This window comes from Nannobrachium achirus (assembly GCF_963921795.1).
Source record: "Nannobrachium achirus genome assembly, chromosome: 8".
NCBI classification, from domain to species: Eukaryota; Metazoa; Chordata; class Actinopteri; order Myctophiformes; family Myctophidae; genus Nannobrachium; species Nannobrachium achirus.
In genome coordinates this window covers 57,849,288-57,867,453 of record NC_137817.1, presented here as the reverse complement: position 1 = coordinate 57,867,453, position 18,166 = coordinate 57,849,288, and the positions used below count along the sequence as shown (strand labels likewise).

Genomic DNA, 18,166 nt, shown 5'->3' with positions numbered 1-18,166 from the left:
CACAAACATGTGGACCAATTTCACAGTTTATTAACATGGTATTATTCTTTTATTTATCATGAAGCCAAAAAGGAGACTTTTCCATTCTTTTCTAAACGGCCACGCCGTCAAATCAAGAGTGCCGTTTAAACTTAAATCAACACTCAGGATTCTGTTGCGTGTCCTTGGAGAAAAACAAACAAAACAAATGATAACAATTACAATCCAAAAGAAGCACTAAAACAGGTTCAGATCATTAACCATACAAAGATAAAATAACTGAAAAAAAGAGTCATCGGTTGAAAGTATCGGTGGAAAAACAGGTTTGTGGAGCGAGATCGCACAACACACACCAAAATCCCCAGTGTTCATTTGTCCATTTGTTAACTCTTAGAGTGTACAAATGGAACCAAATGGAAGGGTCCATTTGGTTACATTTGTACACAAAGAGTTGAATTAACACTGGGGATTTTGCACGCACACACACGTAGCTCACTGAGAGACAGATTTCAAACAATGTAAAGTGGTCGTGAGCTTGTAGATCGCTATTTTTCAACTCTCAGAGTTAGACACGACTCGGGGGGGAAATAAGGACATGGCTCAAGGAAATAAGGACAGACAGACAGACACATGACATGACTCAGGGAAACAAGGTCATGAGTCGTGTAGTGGATTTTCTTTTCTTGTCCAAGTCAGTGTGAGTCTCTCTCTCTCTGTAACCCAGTGTGAGCGTGTTTAATTAAAGGAGTAGTTCACCCCCCAATAAAATTACCTCGGATGTTCTAACAACTAAACACCCCATGAAGACTTAAATTCATGGATTATTTTCTTTGGTTTTTTGTCGCATTCCTGAGACAATAATTTGATGACCGGGTCATCAATTGCGACTTAGGAATGTGACAAAAAAAAAAGAAAAAAACAGAAACTAAAATAATCTCAGTGAATTCAAGGCTTGATGCGGGGTGTAATTGATAGAAAATAAGTAATGTTTGGGGTGAACTACTCCTTTAAGTGTGTGTGTCGTGCGTCTCAGGGTGTCTCTCAGTGCTCCAAGCGTCCCAGGAACCTCAGGTTGAGGATCTTCAGCTGGTCGTCCAGCTCCATCCGCACGATGCCGTCGTCTCCGTCGATACTGAGCAGGATGCCTGTGGCCTCGCGGTCCTCCCCTAGGATCACCTTCACCTAGAGGGGGCGACAGAGAGACACATTTTAATAGAGAGCAGGATGCCTGTGGCCTCGCGGTAGAGGTCTGCAGGGTGGTATTTTAATCCCTGCAGGCGGGAGCAGGTGGTCAAAATAAAGCCAGCGGACCCCGCAAAAGCCCGCACTCTCCCTCAATAACCAGACATAGAGCTTATATCTATACTTTAGCAAGATGTGAACATGTAGAGAACGTAATCTCCCCTGCTGAGGACAACGCACGCACGCACCTCTCTCTCGTTCCCTCTCTCTTTCTCTCATTTGATCTATTAACTATTTATTAAAATAAATGTCCCATCGCAATATAAAACACTTTCCCTCTGTGAGCAACTCCTCACAAATGCCCCTCTCTCGCACACACTTATTCTGTTTGGTGCCTTCTTGGGAGAGAGACTGTTGGACACGCTGCGGTACTTTGCACCGCGGGAGTCCGCGGGACTAAATGTGTATAATTTGTTTGTTGCGGGTGGGAGCGGCGGACAGGAATTGACTACGGGTGGTCAAAAAGGAATTCAAAGCGTCGGCGGGCGGGATTGGTCAGAAATCAAGCGGGAGCGGCCGGTAATGGGATAAAAAAAATCTGTCCCGCGCAGATCTCTACCTCGCGGTCCTCCCCTAGGATCACCATCACCTAGAGACAAACATTGTAATACCTTATCTATGTTCACATAAGGGGGTATTCAACTAGATTAACACACTTACTGCACAAGCCAGAGCTTTCCAGAGTTAAAGGGCGTAACTATTTACCTTGTTGTTCTTGGTGGGGGTGATGGGCTCCAGGTGTTCACTGCTCAGACTCACCACCTTCTCTGACTCCTGCATGAACACTGAACACATGCCTCCCTGGGAGGAGGGGAAGAAGAAAATGTTGTCATTTCAAGGAACCCTAGTTTGATTAACACAATATACAAATGTTCTTCTTTGAGTCTCCATCCGTGCATAATAGACCACTTGGACACAGGTGAATTTTTAAGTATTCAACAGTATGTTGCTGCAGTTGTATCTGAGCACTGTTCCACACAGCTGACATGAAACCTAAATCAGGTTATAAGGTTAATGTGTTTTGAAAAACACATGTTTCTTTATCAGTGGTTCTCAAACCTTTTTATGTCAAGGACCCCCTAGAATTATATGTATTTGGCCACCAACACTGCACGCTTTGAAAAATATATATTCAAAGATTTGCAAAAAAAAAAAAAGCAGATCTGTAAGCTTGCAGAGCGGCACCCTGTGAGCTTGTATATCTGCTATATGTTTTAATAGTTAAAGCATCAAATAATGGTTCCGGACCAGTATATATGAGTCAAACTCACTGTGACACTCCTGATGACACCGGTCTGTCCCACCAGGTCCATGAAGGAGTCCTTGACCCGCACCAGGATGTCGGTTGTAACCCAGTCGCTGCTGCCTTGCTCGATGTTGGAGCCAGGGGTGTGAGGGTTGTAGCCGCCGGGGGAGGGCGCCCCGGGGGTCATGGGACTGTAGCCCACAGGACTGGGACTAGGACTGGCCTGGACCCATAGACACATGAAGACAAAGATTATTACACTGTACAAATAGCTAATTGTACAAAGGAGAAAACGGAAAAAAAGGAAAGGCAGCGGCAGTGTAGGACACTTCCTTTCCATGGGAATTTATTTCCAACTCCCCTTGTAACTTTCTGATAGATGTTTTAATTTGTTCCTCTCTCCATGCCAGTTTTGAAAGAAACCAGTGTTACACATCCTTTAATTCACTGTTTCCCAAACAGTGGGTCGGGACCCATTTGTGAGGCGCAGACCAATTTGTATGGGTCACGACAACAGTAAAAAAGAAAAAATTTAAAAAGACAGCCATGCGCAGCCAAGCATATTATGCTTGGCTGCGCAGGGCTGTAGTGCTCTGAAAATTAGCTGATCTACAAAGCTTGCAGATCGTCTATTTTCTGTAGCCTACCCACAAATCAGGCATTACGCCATGAGGCCTGCCCCCTTATTTAGTCGACTAAACCAACTGTTGATTTAGTCAACTACAATCGCATATTTAGTCAACCAAAACTAGACAAAAGAAATACATATATATGACTCAAACTAAATGGAATTGCATTCAAAAGACTAAAATGACATTAAACGTTGCTATCAAAACTAACACCGTGTCGCACGTACCTGATAAGCCATAGGAGAAGGTGTGGGATGGTAGCTGGCGGGCGAGTGCGTGTTCTGGTAGCCCACCGGTGAGGGCGCCACCTGGTGGTAGCTCTGAGGACTGGGGCTGGGCTGGTAGGAGCCCTGCGGAGAGGGAGCCGCATAGGGAGAGTACTGCTCCGTGTTGTACCTGAAACGCGCCACAAGGAGGCACTGTTGTAAGGCTGGGGAATTCAACTGAAAATACATGATTGAAACTGCAATATTTAGGTCCAATAAGCGACTTAGCACGATCAAAACATATGAGATATGTATGGATTCAGGATCAGGAGTAGCGTGTGGTACTTCAAGCACATTATACCCATAGAATCAACAACAGTATTGGTTCATATTCTCCCCCCAAAATAGAAATATATCATATAGCCCTGCACAACACTGTTGACAATTTACAATTTAGGCATTTAGCGGTCGCCCTTGATCCAGAGCGACTTACAATAAGCAGGATAATACGTCAATACAATAAGCAGGATAATACGTCAATAAATCAAGAACAAATGCATAGGAGGAATATCAATCTAGAAAACAATAACGTAGGTAGACCACGCACCTAGACAATAAAAACTTTTTGTAAAAACCTAAAAAATGCCAACTAGCTTTCCTGTGTGGTCATCGAGGGAAGGCGAGTGCTACAGTAAGTGCTATGGGTTTGTTGCTAATCATAACTAATCATAAGTTGCTAGTGGAGGGTCGATTTGTTAGATCCATGAGATTTCCAACTTATTATCCATTCTAATATATATATTTTTTTGAACTCACCAAAACCTGAGGCAGATTCTACAAATGCCTTCTAAATGAGTGAGTTAGTTCTCACACTTTAAAGAGGTTTCAAAAATGTTCAAATGTACACCGCTCGAGCTTTTATGCTATTTTTGAATAGCCAATGTGAAAAATCTAAAATTACACTGATTCTTTCCCGGTTATCTGGCCTTTAAAATCGTATAAATAAGCCCACACAAGCTATGTTAGAAGTTAAAGGACCATTTTCAGATTCAGACAAGATGAACCGAACAAACCAGGCTTCTTTGATACTTCGGTGTGTATGTGTGTGTGTGTGTGTGTGTGTGTGTGTGTGTGTGTGTGTGTGTGTGTGTGTGTGTGTGTGTGTGTGTGTGTGTGTGTGTAATGTGTATGTGTATGCAGTGGGTACTCACATGGCAGGGGTCCCCGGGGTCTGGGGGTTGTACTGGGGGTTAACCTGCGGCGAGGGGACCTCGGGGTAGCCGGGGGTCTGAGGGTTGGGGGTCCCGGTGTACGCCTGCGGGGAGGGGGAGGGCTCGTCGTCATAGCCGAAGTCGTACTCCTCGTCGTTCCTGGAGGGGAAGAGGAAAAACAATGAAAACAATGAAACATCAGTCTGTTATTACTAAACCACCCTATGGTGTTTGTTCTAGAGAAAAACTGTGTGGTCCACTTTAGAAATAGTACATTCTGTTCCCCACATAATGCAAATTAATTAGTTTATTTTTTCTAGTCGCACTACGAGTTAGAATAAAAGATGAACATACCAGTGTGGTTCCCTAGCATCCTTTAAAATCGCCCTGAAAAACCACTTACAGGCGGCAGCCATTCGCAAAAGGCAATAACAAACCTAGCCCAGCCTCCCCTGACCCTTCTTTGTATTTACCTACTGTATATATTTTTTGCACTGTTTATTTTTTTATTTACTTTTTACTATATCTACTGCATAGTACTGTGTTCTATCCGTCTGTCATTCAATGTTATATGAGATACTTCAATGGTTTCCTATGGAAATAAGCTTAGTCTTTTCTAGGATCTCATTTTAGTTGACCTTGTACCAGTGAACTGTACCGTCATGAAACTGTACCTTTTTCTATGCAAACTTCTAATAAAGTCTTCAATCAATCAAACCATAATTATACACAGGAAACCAAAAGGATTATACCAATTTAAACCTGAACTAATGGAATCATTTTGGAGGTGCACGGCACCACCGGTGGTTTCCGGTCGGTGGTTCCGCCTGACGACTATAACATGATGTGAAAACTACACAAGGTATTTCCGCTGCCGACCGGATCAAAATAGAGCTTGTAGATGGATATCGTCGTTGTCGGGTGGAAACCTCGTATCTCCAAGTTTCAAATCTGTAAGTTCTTTCGCAAAGTAAAGCCCTGCTTCATCATACAAGGCTGTCACACAAAAGTAGTGAAAACAGCCGATCTAGAAGCACACAACGCCTCGCGGTGCGAGGCGTTGTGTGCTTGTAGATCGGCTGTTTTCACTAGTTTAAATCATTTTTAAAATGATAAATCCAAAACGGACGGTTTTGGACATACAAGGTTTTCATCGCACAATGACGATATGTTGGGATTGTTGTGGTCCCAGGCTCCACTCTGTCCAGGTGTGTGTGTGTGTGTGTGTGTGTGTGTGTGTGTGTGTGTGTGTGTGTGTGTGTGTCTGTGTGTGTGTGTTACCTAGAGGGTGTGTTGGGGTTGTTAGGGTCCCAGGCTCCACTCTGGCCAGGCGTTCTGCTTCCATCGTGGATGGGGGTCTGCGATCCGTAGTGAGGGGTACGACTTCCTGCTTAGGGTCAGAGGTCAAGCGGGTCAACAGGTTAGAGCAGTGCTGAGCAAGATCTTTATTCCAATGTGTAAACGGAGCCCTGATCCATCGACCACTACACGTTAAGTTACAAACCAATTCCCTGTCATATCCCGAGTTTCCTGAGTTACGCGTCTTTTTTACTTTTCCATCCTTCCGGTTTTGGGTGGATCGCGAACCCGAAATGCATGTTCGACGTAGGGATGGGACGATACGCGATATTATCGTTTATCGGGATAAAAAAACACTCGCGATAATCGTATCGCGGAGATTTAATTTATCGGGATATCGTCCTCCGTCATGCACTGGGATCAATTCAGCTTTTATTTGCCGAGCTGCATATCCGGTACCACTTAAACCCTCTATAACAGGTAAAAGGTACTTATGATATACGTACTTGATACAGTATTCACAAATGTCTTTGCCAAAAAATATTGATTATTGCGATAACATCGTAAATCGCGATTTCTTTTGTCACAATAATCGTGATATGACATTTTCATATCGTCCCATCCCTAGTTCGACCCCATAACAACTGCTCTTATTGTTTACTTCCTACTTATACATAACTGCAGCTGTCTCATGAATGCCTGGAACGGAATCCCAAGACGATTTATTTGTTTGGAAGCTGTGAACACGCGTGGTGCATGATCTGTGCACCATCCATCGTGCATTTCAAAAGGGTAACAAAATGGGGGCAGTGAACCCCGAAAGTCGCCATTTTTTAATGCCAGTAAATTAGTTAAAAAAAAAACACTGACCACTGTGTACACAGATCTGTTCTATCTACCACCACATGTGATGTTCCTAAAAAACAAATAAGAAATAATTTTCTGCTCCCAAAGAGTACGTTTTTACTTTCAAGCCTAACGGTCTCGAACGTAAAACCAAGTAAAAACGTACTCTTTGGGATCAGCAAATCGGCGTGCAGCTCTTATTTGTATACTATTTATTATTCCAGCACCCAGCCTATATGGCCTGAGATGTGCGTGCCCTTTTGGCTGTATTTCAGCCTCTGGGCCAGGTCTAGATGACTCAAGGGGAACACACACTGGACGCGGAGCGGAGGCGACGCGGAGGCGGCGCGGAGGCGGCGCGGAGGCGGCGCGGAGGCGACGCGGAGGCGACGCGGAGGCGGAGGCGGCGCGGAGGCGGCGCGTCAAAACATACAACCCCATTATTTTCAATGAACTAACCCACACCGGCGCCGCCAGACGCGCGCAGCCGCGGGTCTGCCGCCTTGTCTGCCGCGCCGATACGCCGCTGTTCTATTTTTCCAGCGGTGCCACGCGTTGAACATGTTCTCCCATGGTTCTCCCCACCATGGGAAATGGATGTGCTGTGTGGCAGCGCGCCACATCCAGTTGGGGTTACCTCGCGGCACTTCACGTGCATCGATACCGTGACGCGACGCTGCGCAGCCGCCCGCGTCCAGTGTGTGCTCCCCTTCAATAGACCCATTTCTTGTTTACAAACATTGAGACTAAATGCACAGGTGACTGTATCATGTAATCAATTCCCACCAATCCCCAAACCGGTTGTTTTGGGGAGCGCTGGTTTCATTGGCTAATTTTGGTACCGACCTGCGCGCATCTAGGTTTTTATCAGTGTAACGTGGACCAGAAATGAATATATGGATATTGAATAATAATAATAATAATAATAATATATAATGAATATAAACTGTGCTTTCACCGTCATGCAGTATCTCTTGTCATCCAGTAATAAACTTGGAATTCCCGGCTGCCTTCTCACAGACCCAAATTCTCCTTTTAGGCCACACACACACACACACACACACACACACACACACACACACAGTAGTCTCACCTTCGTGTATCGGGGTCTGGGAGCCATACATGGGCGTCCTGGAGCCAGTTCCATACATGGGCGTCTGGGAGCCATACATGGGCGTGCGGCCGTGGGTCGACGTCATGCCGCTGTGTCTCTTAGCTCCCCTGGAGGAGGAGGGAGGGAGGGGGAGAGAGAGAGAGAGAGACAATGAATAAACAAAACCCAAACTAGAAATGCTCAATGGCTGTCGTACGTCTTGGCCAACCTGTGTTGGGCCACACTCATAATTTAGCGTGATTTACACTGGCAGCCAAATCCAGCCTGAATCAGATCTGTGCCATGTCCAGATTGGAATCTGATTGGTTTAAATGGTCACATGGAACCAATCAGATTCCAACCTGGATGTGAAACAGATCCGAGTGTAAAATCAGGCCTAGGAGAACCTTTTGACTAGGTAACTAGTTCTAATCAGTTCTATCATGGAATTCCCTCAAGGCGTTAATGAATCATCGCCTTCACACTGGTTGGCTGTCTGCCCATCATCGGTGGCATAAAGATACACAGACGTAGATAAAAAGGAGAAAGATAAAGACATATGTTTTCGGGTTATCCGTCCGTCTGTACATATGGACAACTGAAAACCTAATACCTCTAAGCACGGCTGTCCACAAACGGTGGTATAAAAACATTCAGATATACAGAAAAGGGCGAAAGGTTTCCAGAGAGAGCAGAAGCAAGAGAAATAACCTAATAAAGAGGTAATGTAATATACATACATGGTGGTTAAGCGCTGTCGGTCCACAGAGATGGTCTGACACGTGGAGTGAAGTTCCACCCTGGCTGTGGACTCTGTGGCATCCTTCACCACACCAATGTACCCTGGGAAATGTAGGCAAAACATTAGTGGACATTTACCCTGGGAAAGTAAATATGGAAGTAAATATGTAGATCAACTGCTACCATACGTAACCGCTGGGCTCAATTGATGACTATGTGGCACCATTACATTTTATTTACTAATGAGCTCATACATTTACCCACACAAACCCTCACACCCCAATTATACGCATGTCAGAAATAGGCCAATATTCTGCAAAAAGAAAGAAAAAGAAAAGAAAATGGGGGTCCTTCTGACAGGTGGCTGAAGGAAGTGAAAACAGATATGCTGTTTTCACTGTATTGTGTACTGCTATTTTCCCGAAAACTTCCTGCAAATGTATTTTTTCCACAGGTTTTTTCCGTTTTGCCTTTCAAATTTTTTATGGAGAATGGAGCATATTTTTGCAGAAATAGATTTAAATTTCGAAGTCTGAGAAGATCATAAAAATAGCAAAAATAGCTGATGAGGTTTTGAAATGGCACATCGGTATATTCAACAACCATTGTTGCTGACAGTTACTACAGGTTGAGCTCATCAGTATTTGTATGGCATGGACAGCCGGGTTCACCTTTCCGTGAGATGTGCGAATGTGATTGGCTCACCTTTGTAGGGTCCCTGTGAGATGTGCGAATGTGATTGGCTCACCTTTGTAGGGTCCCTGTGAGATGTGCGAATGTGATTGGCTCACCTCTGTAGGGGCCCTGTGAGATGTGCGAATGTGATTGGCTCACCTTTGTAGGGTCCCTGTGAGATGTGCGAATGTGATTGGCTCACCTTTGTAGGGGCCCTGTGAGATGTGCGAATGTGATTGGCTCACCTTTGTAGGGTCCCTGTGAGATGCGGACGGTCTGACCAATCAGGTCGTTGTCTCTCCTGCCACGGCCCCGCCCCATTCCTCCGCCACCTCCTGCCCCTCCTCTCTGCTGCTGACCTGGAACAACACCACGTTCAAGACTGTTTTAACCCAGTGTGCAAAGCTGTGCACGCTCAAGAGTTATGATAGCGACTGTTATGCGTTTGTGGGTAACAGAAGCACTAGAGCAGGGATGGCCACATTTGTTTGCATGAGTTACTTTGAAAATGACCAGCTGAACATGAACTACCCACCCCAAAAAACAATCTACCTGAGGGGGCCTTCGAATAGTGGCACTGGCGTTACAAAGACAAAGAAATGGGAAATAGTGGGGGAAGGGAGTCTTAGGTTAGTCTTATGTTTTGGGGTTCTTTGTAATGCTACTGAAAACAAAGCATTGCAGTTTGCCATACTTAAAAAACACATCTCCTGCCACCATAGACGTGTGCATGTTGTGTAATCTGACGATTATAAAAATGGAAGTCAGTCTGTTTACAATCGGTTGCGAAAACTAAAATCCTAACCGAGGTCGACCATGAAAAAGAGCGTCTATCGGCCTTCTTAGCGTTTTGGAAGTAGATTCAGAGATACAGGCGAACTGGAGCCTATGGAGAATACACTCCATTGTGCTCCCGGCCGCGTTGCGTCATGGGATATGTAGTGTTTTCGTTCACCACCTTGCTGGATCTAGCGATAGTAAACAGGACGTTTGCGAGATTTTCCGTCAGAAGCCAGGAACCACTTAGGAGAGCATTTGTAGGATTTGTGTACCATTTCACAAATAGTGCCTCCAATTGGGATGGCAGATCTTCCTAAATTAACACTCTTTGGGTCAGGTTTGTGGTTCTTACCTCCTCCTCCCCCATGCATTGGGCTGCTGATGCGAGGGCTCATGGGAGCGAAGCCTCCCACCGTGAAGTTGGTCACGTCTCTGGGCTGCAACACACAAAAACACACACAAACACAGTTAAACAACGATAAAATAACATCATCATCATCATCAACCATCCCGACATTCATTGTTCAATCAATAGTTTCCTTCAACAGACCTTGGATCCTCCAGCCAGCACCAGGTGTCTGGTCTTGCAGACGAACATGCCTCCGTTCTCCACCAGCTTCTTACAGTGGAGGAAGGCAAAGCCTCGGAACAGATGACGGATCTCTCCCTCACGACCCTGGAACAAACATTTACACAACAACACATAAGTGTCTCGTTCTGTGGCACCCCTGAGTGACATAGTTACTTTATAGCACCTTACATTATGGCACGTAAATATATGTACCTCTTTCCCCCTCAGAAACAGCATGAGGGGAATACCTGAGAGAATATCTGTTTCCATTAGAACCGACTGTATGTATCCTTGAGATTTTACCATTTGAACTGAGCCTCCCCCCTCCAGATAAATATGAACATAGCCGAACTACAAGCGTGAGCTTGTAGATCATCCATTTTCACAAGGTTTGCCAACACCAACTCGGGACTCCTGAATCACTGCCCTCCACACTCAAATCAAACATCAGGGTCTTGAGCTCTACAGTGTTGTTAGCCAAGCTGTCGCGCTGCAGTGCATCTACGTAGGTGGTGCGTAATGAGGGAATTCTCATGGTAGAGTAAACATTTCAAACATTTTCAGAAAGTGGAAATAGCAGATCTACAAGCTCACAAAGCGTCGCATCACGAAGCGTTGTGAGCTTGTAGATCGGCTATTTCCACTATCAATGTTCTTTTTTTAAGTATAAAGTTGTCAATTGTGTCAGTAATTTCTTTGTATATTTAGGGTCTGAGTCATATCTACCATGTGCAACTTCAAAGCCTAAAAGCCAAAAAGAAATGTAATTGTCAACGACAAAAAACACAATTAAATCGTTAATCGCAATTATCTGAGTGACAATTAATCGTCATGTAAAATGTGATATCGTGACAGCCCTAGTACTAGTGTCCTTACAGAGTGGGGTCCGTCGATGACCTTGACAATGTCCTTGACGTGGATGTTGTTCTGCTCAGAGTCCAGAGCCACGGCGGAGCGGTTGTCCTTCCGCCTGTTGACCGCCTGGTGGCGCACTGTCATCACCTTACCATGCATGTTCAACACCTACAGTACAACACAGCACAGAATAGACATTCAACACCTGGACACTGCACTAGTGACGGGACAATAAGCGATATTATCGTGATAAAAAACATTTGCGATAATCGTTATCGTCGAGATTTAATTTATTGTGATATCGTCCTCCGTCATTGCACTGGGATCAATTCACCTTTTATTTGCCGAACTGCATATCTGGTACGACTTAAACCCTACATAATTGGTAAAAGGTACTTGTTAATATACGTACTTGATAGTCTTTTTTTCTCTCTCCAATGTCTCCATCAAATGTATTTGCCAAAAAAACAGCCATCTACAAGCCATCTACAAGTCACAACTGATCGCAGCTTGTAGATCTGCTGTTTAGCAAATGTTCCGCCCCAGGACAATGGACAATTTTGATTATCGCGATAATATTGTAAATCGCGATTTCTTTGGTCACAATAATCGTGATATGAAATGTTCATATCGTCCCATCCCTACGCAGCACAGAATAGAACTTATAGAACCTTCAGATAAAGAAAAGGTAGACTAGAGAGCCACAGTCGTACCTGGAATGTCTCCCTCTCCAGCCGGACGATGACCCCCACGGTCTGGGGGTCCAGCTGGACCAGCTCCCCCCACTCATGCTGCCCGCCCGCATCCACTCCTGATGCCGTCTCTGAACACAGCTGCAGGTCCCTGGGCAGCACTTTCAACTGTACACACACAGGGCAGAAAACGTCCATCTCCATATTTCATGTTTTTACGTTTTCATATTAACTCATATGCTGCCATTTAACAATACCTTCGTACTCCCACCTGCCATAAGTCTCCATAGACTTCCATGTAATTCATAGTGCACGGATCGGCTTGGCAGGGAGGTACAATGGGATTTTTTCTGGATTTTCGGGCTTGGCAGCAAATGAGTTAAGACCTGAGGCCGATTCTACAAATGCCTTCTAAATCGGCTGTTCTCACATTCTCTAGATTGTTCTAACATGTTCAAGAATAGAAGATGTAAAAGCTTGCAGCACGGCAGTGGAACGTTGTTAGCTTGCATTTAAGATATATTTGAATAGCCAATGCAAAAAGCTAAAATTACAGATGCTTTCACGGTTTTAATGGGTTAATCGACTATTTTATACCCACACAAAAAGCAACTGCTATGGCTTTTCATGCACAACACATTTTTGTATATAAGGAATTTAACAAAAATGTATAATGCCATACATTTTGTCACGTGTCGATTAATCACCTTACCAGTAAATAAAACAAATCAACTAATTCATCAGTGAAACCTAGGAGTCTGTCTGTCCTACACCGTCTCTCTCTCTCTGCTTTCCAACTGTCGGTCTCTCCTTTGCTGTCTCGTTTGTCCTAATGTCTCTCCCATGTCTTCCTCTCAGCTGTCTCACCTCTACTACACAGTCTCCCTCTCAGCTTTCCCACAGTCTGTCTCTCCTAAACCGTGTCCCTCTCAGCTTTACCACTGTCTGTCGCAGTACAGACAAAGTCAACTTTAAAATGACTGCCTACTTATTGGTGGTGACCGAGCTTGGGCAGTCTCTCTCAAACACGTGCACTCGCACGCACACACACACACACACCCAGGCCTGTGTACCTCGTGCATGGTGAGGTCAGAGAAGAGGATGACAAAGTTCTCCTCCACCCTGACGATGAGGCCGGTGTCTCCCTCGTAGCGTCCCGCGATCACCTTCACGTGGTCGCCCATGCGGAAGTACTTCCTCAACTCATGAGCGGGGAACTCCAGGGGGTCCTGCACACACAAAGATACAGTATGTAAATCACACAATTACACTAATAGATTGACCGATTGTCTGAGTGTGTATATTGTGTTCATGTGTCCGTGTGAGTGTTGAGTGTGAGTGAGAGAGAGAGAGAGAGAGAGAGAGAGAGAGAGTGTGAGAGTGAGATGTCTGCAGTCTTTAAATAAGTTTTACACATGCACAAAGAGGTTCTAAATGTGATACCTTTGAACCTATTCAAATGTTTCTTATAACAACTAGACTCAGGCATCACACAAGTCAGGAACAATGTAAATCAGTGAAAGTCGTTCAATATGAAGCCTTAAATGACTTCCTCCCGTAGGCGGCTGCTCTTATTTTGAAAAGCCTGGATGAAAATGTGCTTATTTTTGGTCACTTTTTTTCCAACCCTAACCCGGATGTTAAGTAATGGCGATTCCCAGCAGAAATCCATCATTGGAAAAAATGTGGTTTGGGTCTTTTTTCGAGATAATGAGGCTTCTTTGTTGACAGCCCAGACCGTACGGTGAGGCTTAATACGTTTACTGTATTTACAGTATATACTGTATATCCTGGGTATCATCGGGATAAACATTTTATGTAGACTAAAAAGACCAAGATTTTTATATTTATTCGACTAAGACTAGACTCATTTCAGATGACTAAAATAGGACTAAGAATAAATGGTGTTATTCCAAAAAATAAATCAGAATTTGCTGTCAAAATTAACACTGCCTTAAATGTGCTTGTATCTTTGAGTTTGTGTGTGTGTGTGTGTGTGTGTGTGTGTGTGTGTGTGTGTGTGTGTGTTCCTGTGTGCGTGTGTGTGTGTGTGTGTGTGTGTGTACCTTGAGGTCCTCGTGTTTAGGCATGATGGTGATCTTGTTTCCGTCCACACTGAGGATCTTCCCCTGCAGGTTGATCAGCTCTCCCTCACACACCTCCACGTTGTCACCGGCCTGCAGGTTGTGCTCACGCTCTTTACCTACACGCACGCACACACACACACACGTTAGTATTACCATTTTATCTCATACAAGGATCAGGCAAAATTCTAACCGTAACCATTAACCTCTAAATGCCCGATGCCAACCCAAACACCAATCAACATGCAAGTCTAATGCAGAGTTGATTTTGTCGACTAAAACTATGACGAAAAATGTTTGTCGACTGTGTTTTTTTCACTGACGAAAACTAAAGAAAAACTAAGCTGTGGTGACTAAAACAATACTAAATATATTGACAATTTCATCAACAGAAAATAGCCACGTGTAAAATCAGTCATTACGATGCCATCAAGGCTGCCAAAATACATTTTAGTCGACTAAATCAACTTTGGATTTAGTCGCCTAAAATCGTATATTTAGTGGACTAAAATTAGACTAAAACTAATACTTTTCAGGTGACTAAATTATGACAAAAACTATTTTATTCAAAAGACTATGACTAAAACTAAATCAAAATTTGCTGTCAAAAACAACACTGGTGTAATGGTCCTCACAAGGTCTAGTTTTCTCAATATTGTGACCGTAGGTCGCATTTACTATGAAAACCTGCAGCTCATGTGCAACACAGAATTCATTTGCAAGTGTGACTCGTGTCACGGCAACCACACTGATTAATTCTGTTCTTGTCCCTTTAATGCCCATATCTGGAGATCCCTGATGTCATCAATATTAAGTCCATAACAGGGAATGCCCATATATGGACATATGGTGTCAGTCTCTGTTAGGACGTCTTACTGGTTCTAAAATATTTGTGAGGACATTTCACCCTCATTAGTCATACAACCACATATTTTCAGAGTTGGCATTTTGCCCTTTTGTGTCCTGTCTTCTCTTGGGATTGCACAAATGTAATTTAGATATCATGTTATGTAGACCTATAGTGTGTATAGTTTCAATGTACAGATTTTTTGGTTGGTAAATGGTGCATTTATATAGCGCCTTTAATTTATCCAAGGCACTTTACAGAGATTGTTCATTACATTCACACATGGAAACCATGCCAGGACCAACCTGTTCATCGGGAGCAACTAGGGGTTCAGAGTCTTGCTCAAGGACTCTTCGACACTAACTGTGGGGAAGCCCGGAATCGAACTGGGAACCCTTCGGAACCCTCCATGTTCTAAGACCGCAACTCTAACCCTGAGCCACTGCTGTCACTCTAGTTGTTCTACGATTTGACTGATGATACCTACAGTACATACATACATATAACACTCAAACCTGACTCCGTGACCAAATCCATACCTACCTACCTACCTACCGACAGACAGACAGAAACAACACACATACCTGACTCAGTGACCACCTCCAGGTCGATGCCTTCAGGCTGGTCCTCAAACTTCTCCAGCTCTGACAACGTGGGCTTCACTCCATCTGTGATCTACAACCAATAACACACACACACAAACACACAAAAAATCATCAATATCATTAGACCTTTAATTATACAGGTAAATCCCATTGAGATACAAGATCTCTTTTCCAAGGGAGCCCTGTCCAAAATAGCAGCAATACAAAACGGTCTCAACAACATAATTAAAAAAAAATTAAAAGCAACAAGATAAAACACGCCGGCTCAGCGATTTATAAAGAGAGAAGTAGAATCATGTCAGGCCTAATTTATACACCGTCACAAGATGGTGCTGCTTGCCAAAAACATAAAATCTTCAAGCTCACACCACTTCACGTTGGAGAATAAATTCACCCTAAGGTTTGCTTTGGACAAAGGTTATTAACCTAATACCAAATTAAAAGGTTAAAGAGAAGAGACTATCACATAATGTCACCAAATGACACATTTTTACCACTTTTAAACAACCAGACAAGAATAAGACTAGAGGAAGAGCCATGGAGGGCTGGTCTCCAAAATAAGTTACCGGTAATGCCTGGAATCTGCCTATAGAGTAGTGAAGTGTGACGTAATTTACACATCCTACCTGGTTCGCGGTTTTCTTCCCCCATTCTGAATTCCCATAGACCTTTTTCATATCGTGTCATATAAGAACTGTGTTCCAATTATAAACAAGTTATCTCAGCGGTTTGACTCATATGGATATGAAGAATCAACTGATGGTGAGAAAACGCTAATGTTACTGTCACAGAATTAGTTACATTTTCGCTAGAAACAGGCTTTATCAAATATGAGTGACTGACTATCATAAACCACACAGAGCCACCTCGCCGATAATATCGCAAAGACCGTTTGTTTATTTTTGGACCGCAATGCTTATATGAGACAATTTTAAGATGACTCAATGTTATTCTCTATAGAGAATTACTTCATTGGAACCGGGGGATGAGTGAGTCATGTCATGACTTTGTTACTCTATGTGTTATGATGAGACATGTTTTGTCCTGAAGGTGGCAGTAGAAGCAAGCTCATGGTTTACTCAAATAGTCATCTCAACATGATGTTTCATTCATGACAATCCAACCATTAGATGTTGACATAACTTTTGCCTATGCGTATTTTTACCAAAATCAGTAGGGGCCAGAGTCTGGGGATCCTGGACATACGTAGCACATGCTAAGGCAATACTACTAGACATTTTTTAGATCAGCGGTTCTCAAAGGGGATTTCAGGGACTCTGTGGGTTCCTTCAGGGCAGGGTTCCCCAATAGGCTGCCCGCGGTCTATTTGCAGCCCGCGGGGGGCTACTGTCAGGCCCCCACCAAGCCCAGTAATAATGGTGGTATAAGAGCAGCAACAACACTAGTATATCGTCGTTGTCAGGTGGAAACCTCGTATCTCCAAATGTGTACGTTCTTTCGCAAAGTAAAGCCCTGCTTCATCATTCAAGGCCGTCTCACAAAAGTAGTGAAAACAGCAGATCTACAAGCACACAACGCCTCGCACCGTGAGGCGTTGTGTTCTTGTAGATCGGCTGTTTTCACTAGTTTAAATCATTTTTAAAATGATAAATGCAAAACGAACGGTTTTGGACAAACAAGATTTTCACCCGACAACGACGATATTTGAACTGTCGCTGGAGTAGCGGGAACGCCACCGTCGTCCCCTGCAATGCTGTGGCCCTCGGCTTGCCTTGGTACCCTAGACATGATTCGGCCCTTGGGGAAAACTAATTGGGGAACCCTGCTTTAGGGGGTTCTAAATTGACTCTTACAAGTATGTAACTCTTGACAGAGTACAGATAGAACCAAATGAACCCTGACGGGTCCATTTGGTTCCATTTGTACACTGTCAGAGTTAAGGGGAGACCTTGAAGTCTAAAGGTTGAGAACTATTGTTTTAGATGGAGTAAATGAATCACCCATTGTTTAGGCTGGCGGTGTTTTGCCATAACAGGACATAGTTATTATTTATGATAAGTCACACATGCTCCTCACTCACCACAGCAGACATGGCAAAGCTCTTGAAGAGGAATCCTTTGCGGCTGTAGCGATTTCCCTCAAAGATCATGAAGTCACCATCGTGGCTCACCTCTCCTCCTAGAGACCTGGACAAGGACAACACGACAGCCTTGAGTATGATGAAATTAAACATTTTATTGCACCGGTACAATTTAATGCCACTAAATTGTACCGGTATTAAGTCAAGGCTAAAGGTCCTTTCCCACTCCCACGCGATACGATAGCGATATGTCTGCGTTCACGTCAAATATGTCTGTGTTATCAGTTTGGTGTGGACGCTACCATCCACTCTCATCCACAAAAAAGATTTTTTTTTCTATCGTTCTTGTATCGCGTTGCAGTGGGAAAGGACCTTAACACCAAAACGGTAGACACGTGTGCATGTTGTATTTGGTGTGTATTTTTGTAAATCTACTTGAAATCATGTGTGTACCTGATCTTCTCAGCATCAAACAGCCTCTGTGCAGGTCTCTTGAACTTCTTCCTTTTGGCAAACCAGTCTTT

At 43.8% G+C, this 18,166-nt stretch overlaps 1 protein-coding gene across 2 annotated transcripts in view; it reads right to left on the bottom strand.

Annotated features, from left to right (window-relative positions):
- Positions 1–19: 19 nt before the first annotated feature.
- supt5h (SPT5 homolog, DSIF elongation factor subunit) overlaps positions 20–18,166 on the bottom strand; it is a 34,129-nt gene continuing 15,982 nt past the window's right edge. Inside the window, exons 11-28 of one of the 2 annotated variants that reach the window (XM_080732298.1) lie at positions 18,096–18,166; positions 17,643–17,748; positions 15,581–15,671; positions 14,132–14,268; positions 13,139–13,294; positions 12,087–12,233; positions 11,395–11,541; positions 10,498–10,623; positions 10,300–10,384; positions 9,413–9,526; positions 8,492–8,594; positions 7,752–7,879; positions 5,795–5,903; positions 4,514–4,672; positions 3,324–3,492; positions 2,493–2,690; positions 1,927–2,022; positions 20–1,161 (exon numbers count right to left, since the gene is read on the bottom strand). In XM_080732298.1, coding sequence (XP_080588424.1) covers positions 1,021–1,161; positions 1,927–2,022; positions 2,493–2,690; positions 3,324–3,492; positions 4,514–4,672; positions 5,795–5,903; positions 7,752–7,879; positions 8,492–8,594; positions 9,413–9,526; positions 10,300–10,384; positions 10,498–10,623; positions 11,395–11,541; positions 12,087–12,233; positions 13,139–13,294; positions 14,132–14,268; positions 15,581–15,671; positions 17,643–17,748; positions 18,096–18,166 — 2,283 coding nt within the window. In that variant the 3' untranslated portion in view covers positions 20–1,020. The remainder of the gene's footprint in view (positions 1,162–1,926; positions 2,023–2,492; positions 2,691–3,323; positions 3,493–4,513; positions 4,673–5,794; positions 5,904–7,751; positions 7,880–8,491; positions 8,595–9,412; positions 9,527–10,299; positions 10,385–10,497; positions 10,624–11,394; positions 11,542–12,086; positions 12,234–13,138; positions 13,295–14,131; positions 14,269–15,580; positions 15,672–17,642; positions 17,749–18,095) is intronic. The other variant, XM_080732299.1, reaches the window with a different exon arrangement.